Below are 15,997 nucleotides of genomic sequence, written 5' to 3'. Positions count from 1 at the left end.
TAGTAGGAGGCGCACCTTTGGAGTGCTACTCCTGCCGGAATCACCGCTTGGATATAGCCATAACCTTGATGAACGAGAGCCGACATGGGTATGTTTGGTTACTGATATACAACGGGAAAGTAACGCTTTATTCTACACACAAAAATTCGCAGAATCTTTTAAGAGAAAAGACGTATTTTGCAAAGTTCATATATACGGGAAGATTAGAGCTGACATGAAATTAGAGTTCGTATTTCGACTTCAGTTGCAGAGATCATATGTTGCGTTCAACCAGAGTAGAAGTCAGGGTCTGATGTTTCCCGCTTGAGACGTCATGTTTTGAGTGTGAAGACTTCACCTGTAGAAGAGGTTCTCATGGACAGATTATCTTTTCATGGATCACATGTACATTTCATCGAAAGAAAAGGCAATATTCTAAGGTCTGTCAGGTAGGCTTTCTGCAAATTAATCCAACGAAGAGGTCATGTGGCGAGTTCCTCTGAAGACGAAGTGTGTGTGTTGAGTGTAAATAGAAAACATGTTCATCAGCAGTGACTCTTATACTCTCGAACAGATGAAAGCAAGTATTGTATTCATCTGGAAGAGAACAGTTCATCTGTAAAAAGAAGTCCTGACTTAAGTTTATGGAAGGTTACGACCTGAAGTTGTTGTGTCGAGAAGGTCATGTGCGAGAACATTCTCTCTGGGGGTGTCCCTTTGTTGAAGTTAGTAGACCAGAGAGTTAAGACGACGACGAGAGAGAGGAGGTGAGCTCTACGTCTGTGTATGACGAGCAGCAGCGAGAAGCTCGAAACAGAGCAGAAGGAGAGCGACAGTGTGGCCGCCAGCGAGCACCACGAACATTCCCTGAAATGAACGAAGTCGTTAACCGGACGCTACACCTGCCTGCTGCACCTTGCAGAAGTACCAGGAGTTCTCAGGGCCTTATCATATATATATATATATATATATATATATATATATATATATATATATATATATATATATATATATAGCTCTATTACCTGAAATTTATATAAAAAAGAGTAAGGCTTTCAACAATATGCTGTCAATGACGATTACATGATTGGAACGTTCATCATTTGACGAACGCACGATATGGAGGCTTTTTAGCTCACCCAGAGGTTGGTAACGGAGAGAGAGGAGTTGACTGTGATCTTGGAGGACGCGTGGGTACAGGAGGTGGAGTTGGGGATGGTCGTGTCCATCCAGAAGCCGTACAGCCCAGCTTCAGTCACTGCATTGATCCTACACAACACAAACTTCTTGACGAAGAGCATCATGTGTACGAGAATACATATATATCTATACATGCACACACATCACATATGTCCCATCTTCATTACTTTGTATGCGTGCAGCGGCGTCCAGCATTCAGTTATTAAGAACACGACTGAATGATTAACACAGCCAAAAGCTAAGGACCTGTACCACCATAAAAACAAAGATGTCCATACCTTTCGTTTATGACAGGAAGAAGCGGACTGTTCTTCTGGCCGATCATGCTGAACATGAAGGGAAGAAACACCTCCTTAGATGCATAGAATTCGCACCGTCCTGAAAGGGCCAGAAATACAGTCACTGTTAAGGGTCTTTTGGAATGGATCACAGATACACACACACACAAACACACACACACACACACACACACACACACACACACACACACACACACACTAAATGTATTTTGATGATAACATTGTGATGTTAATTTTCGACACATTTTATCATCTATGATTAATGAAAAAAATAAAGGACAGTAAATTTGAAAAAAGATAAAGATTATTCAGTGCTGCGTACTGATATGTATATATATATATATATATATATATATATATATATATATATATATATATATATATATATATATATACAAACCGAAATCCAGCTGACTACCAGACTCGCCAAATTACTTTCCTCGTGCAAGTTCTGAATACATTTTAATTGAATAAATCTAAACGTTAGACTCGATAGATTTCTTTTAACAGAGACATTTTAACGTGAACTTGAGACGTCTGGTGTGTGCTTCGGCTTGCTTACTTTACGTATATGGTCATAATGTATGTACTACACACACGATTTTCAAATATGTTTCTTCGTTCTTAGAATGCATTTGCTCAGATCTTATCGAGACTCCATATCGACTCGCCTTTCCTACATATCTTACAAGAAAGCTCTATTTTAGAAGTCCAGACACACCATAAATCCCGAGGTACATGCTGGGTGTTAGTCTCAAAACTGGCAATCAACGTGCACGACACTGGGTAAGTCTGTAACGTACACACACATAGAGATAACAGAAGAATAACCTGTGTTGGAGAAGTCCTGCGCCATGAGGACCCTGCTGGAGAGGTCTTCGCCCATAAAGACGTGCTTGCCTGCCCTTACGAGCTTGTCTCTCATCCGGGCATATTGTGTGCTCTTCACATACATCAGCCGACCCGACGCCTCAGAGTCGATAATCTCACGGAAAATGCCAGATTCTGCTGACTTGGTGAGAGGGAATGGTCACAAGTGCATTGATGTGATGACTCATGATCATAAGACGATTGATTATAATGATATGATTAAAAGGTATAATGATAATCATAGCAAGAATGATAATGATGATAATAACAACAATGATAAAGGTGGTCATGGTAAAATACTAATAGTAATTACAAAGATAATGATTGATTGTAATTAGATTTTCAATAAAAATTATAATGATAATGATGATAATAACTACTACCACTACTACTACTACTACTATTTTTTTTGTACCCTACGAAGATAGTGTCATGAAAAGGTAAATGGCCTAACTCATATCAAGTATGGTGCCTTCAGGACTGCTGTACCTTCAAACATACCCACTTTTGCTCTGTCCCTGACCTCGCCTTCCACACCCTCATCATTGCATAGTCTTCAAGGTTCTGGGCGCATTGAAAACTGTGTGGAAGGAAAGGTCACTGTCTCTTAGAGCAGAAGTGCTTATGTTGAAAGGCATAAAAGTCTCGACGGTGTTGTACCATAGGCCCTGAATGCAAAAGAACCAAGGATAGGGAATCAAATGCCTATGAACACATGGTGTGTGAGGATGGTTGATGGTGTGTGCTAGTACAAAATCAAGGTAGGGTGTAAGTACTCCTTATTACCAGCATTACTCCTAATGTTAACATAACGAAAATCGAGGAAAAAAAAAAGTGTTTACATGAAGAAAACGACTTACACGGAGAAACTGGACATAAGCCGTGTTGGCCTCCCATATCATAGTGGCGGAGGGGTCGTCCAGCACGTCTCTGAGGGACTGGTAGGGCTGCGGGATGTACCTGACGGCCAGCATGGACATGAGGTTACCAGCGTAGCTCTTGGTCAACACTAGCGTCATCACCATCCACGACCCCAACACCAGACGCTCCCACCAGCGGTGCTTCACCACAGGAACGTCTGTGTGGTATCAAAGTTTAAATTCTGGATTCTCGTATGAGAACGAAGACAGACTACAAAAGTATCAACACCACAGGAGCAGACATGGACACACCGAAGCCGAGATGAAAATGCCACTTGTCAGATTTATCACCAAGTGAAATAATCTTATAATAACCATTTACTCAGTGTAAAATGTATGTACATTTATGATTCATACTTTCGCCAGTGGCGCATTAGTGTGTTAATTCAAAACAATGTTCGACTGGACAGTCATGCGTGCTGTATACCTTTCGACCAGAAGTCCTGTCTTCTCACAATCTTCATACGATAAAGACTACAGAGAGGAAACTACGATAAAAAGCTACGTTATATGACTACAGTTCAACTAACCCTGTTGTAGTAATACGCGAATGTAGCTGAAGAACGATTCAGTAGGCCAGGATTCTCGCTGTGGTCCCTTCAGACAGACGAAAAACGAGAGGAGGAACACGGCGACAAGCACCACCAGCAGCGCCGCCAGGATGGCCGTCCACACCAGAGGTCCCAGAGGCAGCAGGAAGCCCCACGGGTCCACCTCAGGCCGCCCTCGACCGGCCATGATCCGAGCGTAGTCGATGAGTATCGGTTCTGTGAAGTCCACCATCTCGGCGCGAGTGGCGCTGATACCGAAAGGGCCGAGGCCCAGGTCCGCCTCCTGCGCGCAAGCACAACTTTTGCTTCATCAGTTCCCCGAAACCATGCATGAACGACGGTGATATAACATTCAGGGCTCAGAAATGAGAAATCATTGACGATATATGCCACAAAGGATCATAAAGATGTCCTGATTTTGCAATTTAGCTGCACAGTCTTGTCAGCAGTTTATGCACTAAGTCGTCCTATCCTAGTCTATCATACCGACATTCTTGGCCCCGGGAGGGTCATAGACGGTCTCGAGTCTGACGTCACGACTCACCTGCCTGCCCACCATCCCCACCATGCCGGTCCAGGAGCCGTTCTGGAGCTTCGTTCCCCACGAGCCATCGGGAGGACGTCGGAAGCTGTATCTGGTACGAGAGACGAATGATATTCCTGTTCCTCTTACGAAAAGGTTAGAGACAGTCTATCATCTTTCTTACATGTGATAACCTTGTTCATCCTGGCAGATAGTTAACAGGAAGGTGATCAGTGACGTCAAGGATACAACAATAGGCGTACGGAACCGTCGAAACACTTTCGTGGCCACACCGGCCGAGGAAATTCACCAAGATTAGGCTCTAAAGAGGCCAAAATCGAGCCTGATATAATGATATAAATTACTCAGAACACACCACTCTTACACCATGTCCCTCCCAACACTTACGTGAAGTTCAGCGAGTGAGCGAGCAAGTCCAAGAGGCGTTCCATGGGTCCTGCGAAGGACAGCGTCTGCCCGGGTCTCTCCACCGTCGTCTTGATAGACACGTGAGGCTGGAACTCCTCGGCTGCCACCACCAGCCTCGGCCTTTCTAGGAACCTGCCGGAGTGTCACCCACTGAAGGCTAATTGTACACTGTTGTTCGGTTGCGCTGTAGGCGCAGGATAATCAACACTGTACACTTATATTCTCATGAAACGGACAGAGGACAACACAGTTTTGAGTCTAGCAACACTTCATTTTCTGATATGCACCCTAGCGGAAAACCAGACGGGGAGTGGTTTAAGAACACTGTTTTTACCTTCATACGAATAGGACAGAACACCATACATGTACTGGGCAACATCTTGTCTATCATGAACCTGGAGAAGCAAGATGGATATACGTTGGATGGACTACTGTCCTGTTCTTTTCACAACTTCCCCAATCTACTCTTAAAAAGACATCTGACATATCAAAGTAACAACCATGAAAATACAAAACACAGCAGCACTTCAGAACTCATCATGATCGCAGCAGTACACTGGTACACAAGACCACACCTGCTGTGTACACTCACTTGCTGAATTTGTCGGGAAAGAGCGGGAGGCGGCTGGCGATCCTGAGGCCGTGTTTTGAGGACCAGGTCCCCACCCGCACCACCTCTACCTCTCCCGAGGGGCTGTAGGGCAGGTGTACGTACATGACACACCTGTTGGACGGAAGGATCAATATACACTCCCTTGTATTACTCGTCCAATCATATGTGCTATACTTGCGCACTGAACACCGCCCGACCATAGGGCTGGATGGCACGGCACCGTCACCTGGAGACCCCTGACCTTTATTAGTAACTGCGGTAGAGTGACATATTATCTGGACGACGCTCTACACTGGCATACAGAAATAGGACAGTACATGGACATTGCCTGGAGTACGTGATGGTGCCGTGGACGGTATAACCAACAACATGACACTTCAAAAGAATGACAGACCATTGCATAAACTGAGATCTTACATTAGCGACCATATTGAGAAACAGGATAGTTTGTTCTTACCTGGGGAAGGCAACGGAGGCGTTCACGATGATCAACATGGAGTTCATCATGGAGAAGGAGGTGTAGAGGTGTGGCAGGTCCTGAAGAGGCCGGCGGGTGACGGCCAGGAGTTTGTTGGACCACGTCAGTAGGCGGCCCTTGAGGGACCACTCGGCCGAGGCGGTCAGGAAGGCTGGGTCGTCGCTCACCACCACCAACGTCACGCATCCCGACACCTGCCGCAGCTGTTGACGTTCATATGTTACTATTAGTGTGGCCTGCTCTCAGGGAGCGTGACCCACCATCGATATTATATATATATATATATATATATATATATATATATATATATATATATATATATATATTTTTTTTCAAACTATTCGCCATTTCCCGCGTTAGCGAGGTAGCGTTAAGAACAGAGAACTGGGCCATTGAGGGAATATCCTCACCTGGCCCCCTTTTCTGTTCCTTCTTTTGGAAAATTAAAAAAAATTGAGAGGGGAGGATTTCCAGCCCCCCGCTCCCTTCCCTTTTAGTCGCCTTCTACGACACGCAGGGAATACGTGGGAAGTATTCTTTCTCCCCTATCCCCAGGGATAATATATATATATATATATATATATATATATATATATATATATATATATATATATATATATATATATATATATATATATATATATAAAGTTTGCTTCTCTGGCGGCGTCAGTTTTTAGCGCTCAAACCGATTCCCTTAAACTCACTTGACATATTGGATGTAGCTCCTGTGCGAGAACGTCGGGCGAGGTATGGACGGGGCTCGTGAGTTATTTGGCCGTGTGGAGCCAATGGCATCAATCCAACCCCCAACTTTGGGCGAAGCGCTGAAAACGGTGGGTTAGAGAGCTGTGACCTGCACGCCCATCCCTCATACATGAGCCGCGTTGGGTGAAAAAATCTCCTACCTTATTCCAAAGTTTCCTCTAAAGATGTAATACACGAAAGTGCACTTGGGACTTACCGCGTTACAATTCTCCTCGGGTTTTTATCAGCAAATACTACATCACGCGCATCATTGTGACCCTCTTGTAATGTATCTAAAAAAACAAAAAAATACCTACCTGTCAAGCGCACCAAGTGACCTACCCTCCACAGAGACACTGGGAGTAACCTACCCGCCGAACCTGGCTGAACACCAGGGGCAGCTGTGCCTGCGTCAGGTTGTGGTCCCTGGTCAACGTAGCCGCCTCGAACATCGTCATCCCCCCCGACGCCTCCTGACCACCCAGTTCCTAGAAGCAGAGGAAGTTTAAGGGGTTGCAATACTAGAGTATCCTTAGGAACTGACTGCGCAACAAGTTTGAACTTCATCTCTGCGCAGTTTCGTAGGAATCTAGGATTCACATGGTTTTGGAGGAGTGTCTCATAAGCGCATTTAAGAGGACCTTCTCAGCATATTGCTATGAACTTCAGAGGTGAAACTAGACGCAAGAAATGGACGAAATACTGCCACTATTGCCCCAGTGGATGGGCAATGAACAATGAGCTCGTGAATAATTGTGGCTCATTCTAATTGTTAATGATAATCATACTCTCCATGTAAATACATTTTGCATTTCACATTCTGCATTCTGATGAAGACCTCATCACGTCTGCCCTGTTGATGTATAAGACAAATATGTATGACAATCTACCTGTCACACACAAACTATTAGGAGGAATGCATGTCTGCGGTGTTCAAAAAGCCTTTGAAGTACCCCAACCAACCAGGAGGTAAATTACCTTTAATTGCCTTAGGAGACAAGCACAGTATGCTAGTGCTGGCCGTCTGTCAGCCCTAAAGAAGGATAATAGCGACCTCTACGTTTCATAAAATGTTCACAAAGTGACTTACTGTAAGTCACGAGGGGGTCGCAATAATTGCAATGAGGCCAGATATGAGGTCAACTGTGGGTCGATGGTTGGAACACTGTGGGTGGATCGTGGAAGACGTTAACAAGATCCTGATTGACATATTCATATGGGTAATATCTCGAGTTGAATGTCAGCACGTCATATAGAATATCTGTAATGCAAATGAGTTGTTGTGAGGGTATCAAGGTGAGGCAGTGTTGACGTACCGTGAAGACAGTGGTGGCCGAGGTGGTGCCGTCTGTGAGGAGGATGACGGAGCAGTAGGGAGGCTGCTCTCTGGCCAGCACGGCCTCCACCGCCCCGCCTGCCACTCCCAGCGTCTCCCCTACGCCTGCTGAAGAAAGAATAGTAATAGTCCTCCTATACGCAACGGTCACACGATGAATTAGTAATCCTACATATCATTTACATTAATTTCGACTGTTTTCCTTTACAATGTCGACAGGCCAACCGTCCTACTGGAGAGTTTTTCTGAATAGTCAACCACTTCCACCCAACAAATCTCCAGTCATACAACGCATCACTTTCGCATCACGTATGACAGTCACTCCCAACCTCTCAAGCGTCAATGTAAAGACAAACCACAGCGCCTCAAAACTTCTGCATGGAGCATAATCTCAAATCAGTAGAACCCTATAGAAAAATTCCTGTACTTAATGCCACTTTTTTGACTTGATGGGTCAGTAGATGTGCAAGGTCTTGACCGACCGTCTTAGGAAATGATTTACTGTGGCGTTGGCTTTGGTCTAAGGCATCGTCTTTGGCTACACAGCATACACACGACTGTGGACTTACATACCATAAGACCGAGGCAGCCGGGCGACAGCAGGGAAGGCCACTGCATTCAGGATCAGCAGTAACGACATTGCATCAGCCATCGTCGCGTCTCCTCACAACACAGCTGACAAATGGACATGAAAAGGTCATAATAAGATGCATATTTACGTTTTAGTCTCGTGTACGTAAGATATCATAACACACAAGTTATTACCAAAACAAGAACTTGTTACAAGTTGACACCATGAAGACCCCAGTTAACACAACAGGGAAAGGTTATCAGTATCAGTAACATGAGTGCCCCCCACACCTCACAACTCACACTTGTAGTCCTTGCCAGTCCTCAGTTCATTATATCCTCGCTTTTGAGACCATCACTGTCGTGGATGCGTCTTTATCATCATGTCACTGTACAATCATGCTCTTAAAAACCTTTCTAAATATTGCAGTAAAGTCTCATGAATCTGGCAGCACCGCGCTGAAGGCTTCTGTGAACTCAAGTTCATAGAGGTTAAAACAAACTGGCCAAAAAGATCTTGTGAAAACTTGAATGATAACCAGACACTAACTGCTTTTTTTTTTTTTTACCTCATAACGCAAGAGTGATGATAAACCATAGATTCATCCCTCATCCCAGACACATGGTCCATCTGTGGATTCATGGTGTGAGGAGATCACGAAGATGGTAGTAAATGGGTAGTGGTTTTTGACACATCTGGTGAGAGTGATATAGTAAGATTCATTCCATTTCTCTCCAGGCATCCAGGATGAGGACCACCACTGGTAATAGATTAAGGTATAGATTATCTAGTCTGGTACATAGATCTTAATCATGTCTGAGGGAATAGATTTGCTACAAAGTTCCGAGAAAGACAACAGTGTTTCAAGAGAATTTCATTTATGAAATCCTTTTGGGAGAAGATTCTGCTGTTCATCCATCCCGCTGATTCTGGTACTATTATGTAGCTACACAGAGTTACTCTCACAATATCAGTTGAAGGGAATTGTTGAAGTTACGTATCAATATGCTTTTTTGTGGTTAAGCTAAGGAAGTGAAGGCTATTGGTTTTTTATGAAACATTTTGCCACAGCGTTGATTCCCTAACTGTGAAGGGACCAGGGTGGTCCTCTCTCCCTTGTCAACCACGAAAACCTTCAGTGAAGGGCCTGCAGTGTAGTAGTGTTGAGGATAACCAGATAAGATATAAGTATTACGTTTTTCTTTTCAGGAGGAAATTGATCAAAAGACAAGATAATGCACGTAACATATCATTACTAAATAAAAGACATTACAATAGAAATTGCAACACGTCATAACTGAGGCAAGTTACAAATGATATTAACAAACATCCATTTTACATATAGCCTATGTAGTAGGGTCATCAGATTCTCGAAGGATCATTAAGCTTGCAGACTTATCATCAGTGGCTATCGTGGTCCAATCTTTTACCCCGACACTGTCAACATTCTGGCGTTCACAAGGATCTATCTTCATCTCACTGCCTGGTGTTGCTTATCCCCCGAACGTTGAGCCTGCAGCACTATGGGCGACTGGATAAGCAAGTTCATGGTTGCTCCTGTACGAGTTTAGACGATGGAGGTAAACAGAGATATGCTCCCTCCTCTGGGAAGAGCCAGGCACCCGTGTTCTGGGGGTAGCACGACTGGGAGGGGTAAACATCTTCCTGCATAGAGGCCGAAGACGTCTGGCAGCCCCAGGCCTCGAGAGCCATTGCATGTTCTCGTACAGGTACTCTAGGCTTCTGATTCCAATCTTGCTGTCGACGGTGCCCTCTCGTTGCCACCGTCTGATCCATCTGTAGACAGTCGTCAGGCTGGTCCCCGTCTCTTGGGCGATCGTTCGCACAGGCAAGCCGTCCAGCCACATGAACACGAACCGAGCGCGTTCTCGTAAGTTCGTTGGATTAAGCGGACGGCTCCGCATCATGGAAGGTCTGCGAGACAGATTAAAGCATGATAGATTCATCTCCACAGTTCTGCTCCTCACGAGGAACCTCACTGCAGATACTATCTGTATACGTATCTACGTAGTGAGATGTCTTTTCTACAGGGGATAAGAGATAAACAACGGGCAAAGTCCTCGTCTGTAAGAACTTACCATTAGGAAAAGAAAGGCTTTGTGCTGGTGTACCTGGCTTTTGAAACGGCCTCAAGGGGGAATGAGCGTGAAGCCTCTTCTCTCAGTTCAGAGTCACGCAGTACAGTTAGCCTCTTGTTATGAAAGGCTTGTAATCTGTCAGGTTATGAACGACGATCAAGATGGAAGACGTGCAAATACTTTAAATAAATGACTGCGGCATAAACGGTAAACTATTTACATTTTGCTGAGGCAAGGTTTAAGAGATCTGATATCGTTTAGTGGATTTCACAAATACCTGAATCTTTATTGGGCACACCATATACTGTGCTGGCCTCACCCACCAACACCAGCTGCCGTGACCGGCCCTAGTACTCGCTGTCCCCTCCATCACCATCCATTATTCAAAACACAAAATGATACATTCCCAGTCACGCAATGTGTGCTATGTAGGGCAGGAAAACCTCCGCTATGCGGCGACGTTGCAGCTATACCACGGACTGAACCTGGAACTCCATACATCAAACTGGTCACAAAAGTTTCTCCACAGAACGTCTGGATATTTCAGAGATAAAGACACGTTATCGGCGAGGGTCACTGGTATATCTGGGAACTCTTAGAAAAGCTTTAGAATCAGGGAAACTAGGGAAATTAGGTAAAAAAAAAAACTTCACTGGTTAAGGCGTTCCATGCTATTTCCTCTCGGCTTTCGTCTAATACTTGAGCAACAAAATGGAAAGAATTATAGGAACAAGTTTCCGTCATTCCACGACACAGTATATACGCCCTGGTTCAGCCCACAGACAGCACGTCGACCACTGTATACCACAGGGCTCGAATTCACTATCCCGTGCACGCCTTTCATCCTCAAGCATGTTCAGTCCCCGATCACTCAAAATGTGTTCCACTTTATCCATCTCCAATTCTATTTCCCCCTCCTTTTCCCCTCGACCTCTAACACGTATGTATGGATTGGAATGGCGAGGAAACATAGTTTGAGAGCTTACGGGTCATTTTTTCACGGGAGATATCAACTTTAACACATGGAAATATGAAACTAAATAATAAGTTCTTACATGTAATGTGTGGCTTCGCAGGTCACGTTGTTGTTGGCGATGGTAGCTGCACCACTGCAATGACTGGACGGCGTCTCAGCGGCTGGCTGGACGGTACCTGTGGGAGGGCGACCACCGCACCGAAGCGACTGACTGCGTCTTCAAAGCTACCTTTCAGGAGAGCTCGATTGAAGGAGTCGGTACATCTTGCGTCGTCGCTTCTCTTTTAATCAACTCGACCCGCCACATAAACATGCAAGTCAAACTCTAATCTCAATGGTCGATGCTTTGAGCATGTTAATGGGATTGGTTGTTATTGGAAGGCTATGCGTGTTGATTGGTTGAAGAGTTAATGACTAAACCTCAGCTTGTGGTGGTTGGTGGGTCACCCAGCTGCGCGGGTTGGACCGCCCCTTCCGGCTGCGCATTGTCGATGTACGATAGCTCATGGAGCCACAACATAGGAGCAAGTCACGTCACTCTGTTCAGGATAACCATATTTCTCACCCCCTAGAAAAAAGTGTGCGGACATCACGACCGCTTTTCACGCAAATAGCGACAATAGTTTCATGCCGTAAGGCGCGTCACGTAAAGCGTCAAGATACGATGATTCTGAGAGTTTACAGTGAACATTTCACTGAACAGAAGAGTTACCGTGAAAAGTCACCCTTGCCGACTACCCTTCCAAGCTACTGGAAGCGGCTCAGCCTTGTGCTTGCAGGAGCCTTTTAGAAAGAAGTCATGGGCAACATCAGGACTTTCATAAAAATCAGTCCTGAAGTAATTAAAGAAAAAAAAGTGTTGCAAGGGAGATATGAAGGGGGGAGAATTACATGTTGTCTTAGACTTATCCATGACACCTGAAGAAGGCATCAAAGATTCTTCGGTTGACGCTAACGGATTCAATGACCCGGGCAACTGCTAGGCCTAATACCCAACCAACCAACCTATCCTATCATTAGGTACTTCGTGATCTATGATAATCACTACCTATACACTAGTATCAGAACACATTTGGAGCCTACGGTCAAGCGTGCCTTAACTCTCACCACATCACCGTCACCTAGAACTACAACTCATTCCAGTCACGCGGAAATGGTCACTACCATAAGAACTTGTTTTTTTTTCTTCCCCCATTATGGTTGCCCACTGCCCTGTCCAAGATTCCAACCCTGGCGGACCGACACGTCACTCACGTCGATGTTAACCACTATACCACAGAAGCTCACGGACGGGACCTTAAAGATATCATTTGTATGATAATGTCTTATCATAGGCGTTAATGTTCATGCCTCATCAAATCCACCAAGGGACATGACATGCCAAGACCTTTGATACGTACTACACAGCATATCTACACCATGCTATTCAAGACGTCCCCTTGCAGCACTACATCACATCGCATTCCCCATCTCATATATTGTCTCCTGTCTGGCGTGCGATGTATGATAACCTTGTACATATGTAATTTGCATAGACGGATGGGTTATGCATTGACTTAGGTGTGAGGTGGTATGAAATTCGACCCAGTATGTGGTGTGGGTCTGTCATATGAAATGACACTAACATATGTGGTTTGTACTCCTCTGTGGTATGTTGGGTTATGTGTTAAGAAGTATGTGGTCTAACTTTCTATGTGCTCTGACCTGATAAAAGTACTAGTCAACACGCGACCTAAGTATTGTGGTCTGGTATGGTTCGTGGTATGTTGTGTTACCTAACATATGGTGTGACCTGATGTGAGGGTGTGGCCTATGATATGGTGTGCCCTAATGTGTGGGTGTGACCTATGATATGGTGTGACCTGATGTGAGGGTGTGACCTATGATATGGTGTGACCTGATGTGAGGGTGTGACCTATGATATGGTGTGACCTGATGTGTGGGTGTGACCTATGATATGGTGTGACCTGATGAGTGGGTGTGACCTATGATATGGTGTGACCTGGTGTGTGGGTGTGACCTATGCTATGGGGTCACTTGGCGTCCACTGGTGGATGAATATGGCTAAGATTAAGCGTACATCGTTGCCAGGCAAGTGTTACTTATAGCGTGACCTTAACTGCGTCATTACCTGGTAATTGTCATGACGTGACAGCCATGTTGCATGGCCCGAAAATTGACGATAAATATTTGACAATTTGTGTAAAGCGAATAACTTGCTATGCCCGGTGCTCAGGGGGACGCCATTCTAACATTTATGTGCGAGTGTGAAATGAATTATTTTGGTTTGTGGAGATGGGTTATGTGGAGTGACGCGCTCTTAAGAATACGTCACGGAAATCAGCTGTGTATAATGTCACACAACTTTGTTTTTACAGGATGTGTGCACTCTCTGATTCATCTTTTCTCTGCAGTATGATTACTTGATTTATACATCATTCTGTACATTATAAGAGGAAATAATAATATTATTAGTATTCCCAGATGCTAATTGCTTAGAGGATATATGATATTGGTTTAGATAAGTTGTTAACCTCTCGTGTGTTTGTGATATAAGATGAGGCTGTCCTTACGTGCGCGCCAACCCCTCGGTGTCTCGTGCTTTGCGAGACTGTGTATCTATCAGCTCTTAAGAATGCTTACACTTGCGAAAGCTTGTGGTGGTTAAGACCACCAGTGCCTGGACTGCTTAAATATTCTGTAATATACATGGTCAGGCTTTCATACTAACAGGCATCCAAGAATGAATCGGTTATGGAGTCAAAAAGTTTTTTTTTTCAACATTGCTTTATTCATGTACACTACCATGAACAGATTAACAAGGCTTTAGGGTAGAAAATTGGCGAAAAATTGTGACACGCAGTGATCTGTATGTCTGGGAGGCAGAAAACGTAGGATCTACATTGGTAAGTATAGTTACCAACATTGCGGAGAAGCCGGAACACAAGGAGAAACAGATGAGTTTGTGTTGGCTTCCTCTGAGCGGACCGAGCGGGTTTGTTGTGAAAAGTAGCCTAGGTTGGTTGTGACGTCACGAGACTTCTACCCCCCCCCCCCCCCCCACACACACACACACACACACACACACACACACACACACCATACACACAAAACATCAGGCGGTCGAACGAGTTCGTAGAAAGTCGACATTAGATATTATAAGGCAACAAAACGACAGATCAGATATGCAAGAGAAGAGGAACACAGAGAAGGATTGGCACACGGTAAAGGGGAACATTTAGATGAAAGAAAAAGACTAGATAAATCAGATACTTACCCATGGCAACAAATATTGTCTCACTAGTGACGCTGATCGTCTTAACTTCGTGCTGCTCCGGTTTGCTCTGACGCCAGACTCGACCAGAGCCTGGCAGCAGACCTCGTCAGTACCCCTGATTGGGTGTTCATTGTGATGATTCAAACAACACTGTTTCGAACATCGTTTTGAACGGCAGGTGTTAAAACGATTGTGCTAGTTGTGGTTGGGAAGGAAGAGGGTATATAGATGGTAAAGGCAGAGATGGATGGAGATAGTGATCATGACGCTTCACTGTTGGTATATGTTTCATTTTTTTTTTCAGAGTGTTGTCCTTCAGGACGGCAATATTGTTTCGAGAGTGAAATGGCCTCTCGTCAGCCACCGTACGACAACTGCTTTGAAATACGTGCATTTCGATTTTCGACTCATTTATCCTACGGGCAACACTCACCTATTTTGATCAATCAAGCTTTCCCAGTTTCTTTTTTACTTCGTATATTGTTTAACATCGTACAAGTAATGTATATTTTTGTCATTGTTTTAGGAGTTTAGAAGAAATAACAATCTTAACATGATATGGTTTACATTTATGACCAGATCTGCTGCCTTACCCATCTATGTTTTTTGAGTCTCTACGAATATGTTTGGTCGACTATAATTCAAACTACCTTGATCATAGTCGCAGCTCAAAGTCTTTGGACGAGCCTGATCCAAGCCGTACTGAGCCCTTTGTCTCGACACCCTGAGACAGGTTTCGGTACAGCTTCGACCAAACGCACATAGGGACTTCACTCGTATCCCACAGACTTTCTTACGCAATGATACAACATAATCACGTGTACGTACGTACGTGAGAGATACAAAGACATATCTGAAGTCCAGGGAAGTATATGACATCACCTAAGTTGTCTCTTTTACGAAACGGTCCGAAAAAGCTGTGCTCTGGCGCAAGCACCTGTGCAGATCACTCTGTTCGAGCAGTCTTCAGGAAATCCATCATGTGTGGAGATCAGCAATACGGAGTGGCATGAGGCGAGGACCTCCGTCCCTGGAGGTAAGGACTGGCCAGAAGCTCAAGACAGAGCATCAAGAGACCTGCACTGTTGCCTCCTGCGAAGACCACAAACATTCCCTGAAATGAAGGACGTCA

At 44.6% G+C, this 15,997-nt stretch overlaps 1 protein-coding gene across 2 annotated transcripts; it reads right to left on the bottom strand.

The window, feature by feature from the left end:
- Positions 1-120: 120 nt before the first annotated feature.
- LOC139760826 (probable glutamate receptor) lies at positions 121-15,859 on the bottom strand. Of its 2 annotated transcripts, none has more exons than XM_071684472.1 (14): positions 14,866-15,859; positions 8,516-8,617; positions 7,923-8,050; positions 6,978-7,094; positions 5,842-6,065; positions 5,364-5,495; positions 4,751-4,903; positions 4,364-4,454; positions 3,799-4,102; positions 3,209-3,426; positions 2,310-2,490; positions 1,458-1,557; positions 1,119-1,248; positions 121-846 (listed from the first exon to the last, which is right to left on the bottom strand). In XM_071684472.1, exons 2-14 carry the CDS (start codon positions 8,592-8,594, stop codon positions 754-756), a joined length of 1,950 nt encoding a protein of 649 aa, XP_071540573.1. In that variant the 5' UTR covers positions 8,595-8,617; positions 14,866-15,859; the 3' UTR covers positions 121-753. The 2 variants fall into 2 exon arrangements, with proteins under 2 accessions (XP_071540573.1, XP_071540574.1); XM_071684473.1 differs by having other exon boundaries at positions 7,923-8,047.
- Positions 15,860-15,997: the final 138 nt, after the last annotated feature.

Source organism: Panulirus ornatus, chromosome 38 (assembly GCF_036320965.1).
Source record: "Panulirus ornatus isolate Po-2019 chromosome 38, ASM3632096v1, whole genome shotgun sequence".
NCBI classification, from domain to species: domain Eukaryota; kingdom Metazoa; phylum Arthropoda; class Malacostraca; order Decapoda; family Palinuridae; genus Panulirus; species Panulirus ornatus.
This window is presented reverse-complemented; position numbering and strand designations above follow the sequence as displayed.

Coding starts and splice junctions, on each gene's coding strand:
- LOC139760826 (XM_071684472.1), bottom strand. CDS start 8,594: ATGGCTGATGCAATGTCGTTACTGCTGATCCTGAATGCAGTGGCCTTC. Junction 7,095..7,922: donor CGGCCACCACTGTCTTCACG/GTACGTCAACAC, acceptor CTCTGCTTCTAG/GAACTGGGTGGTCAGGAGGC. Junction 1,558..2,309: donor GCAGGACTTCTCCAACACAG/GTTATTCTTCTG, acceptor TGGCCCTTTCAG/GACGGTGCGAATTCTATGCA.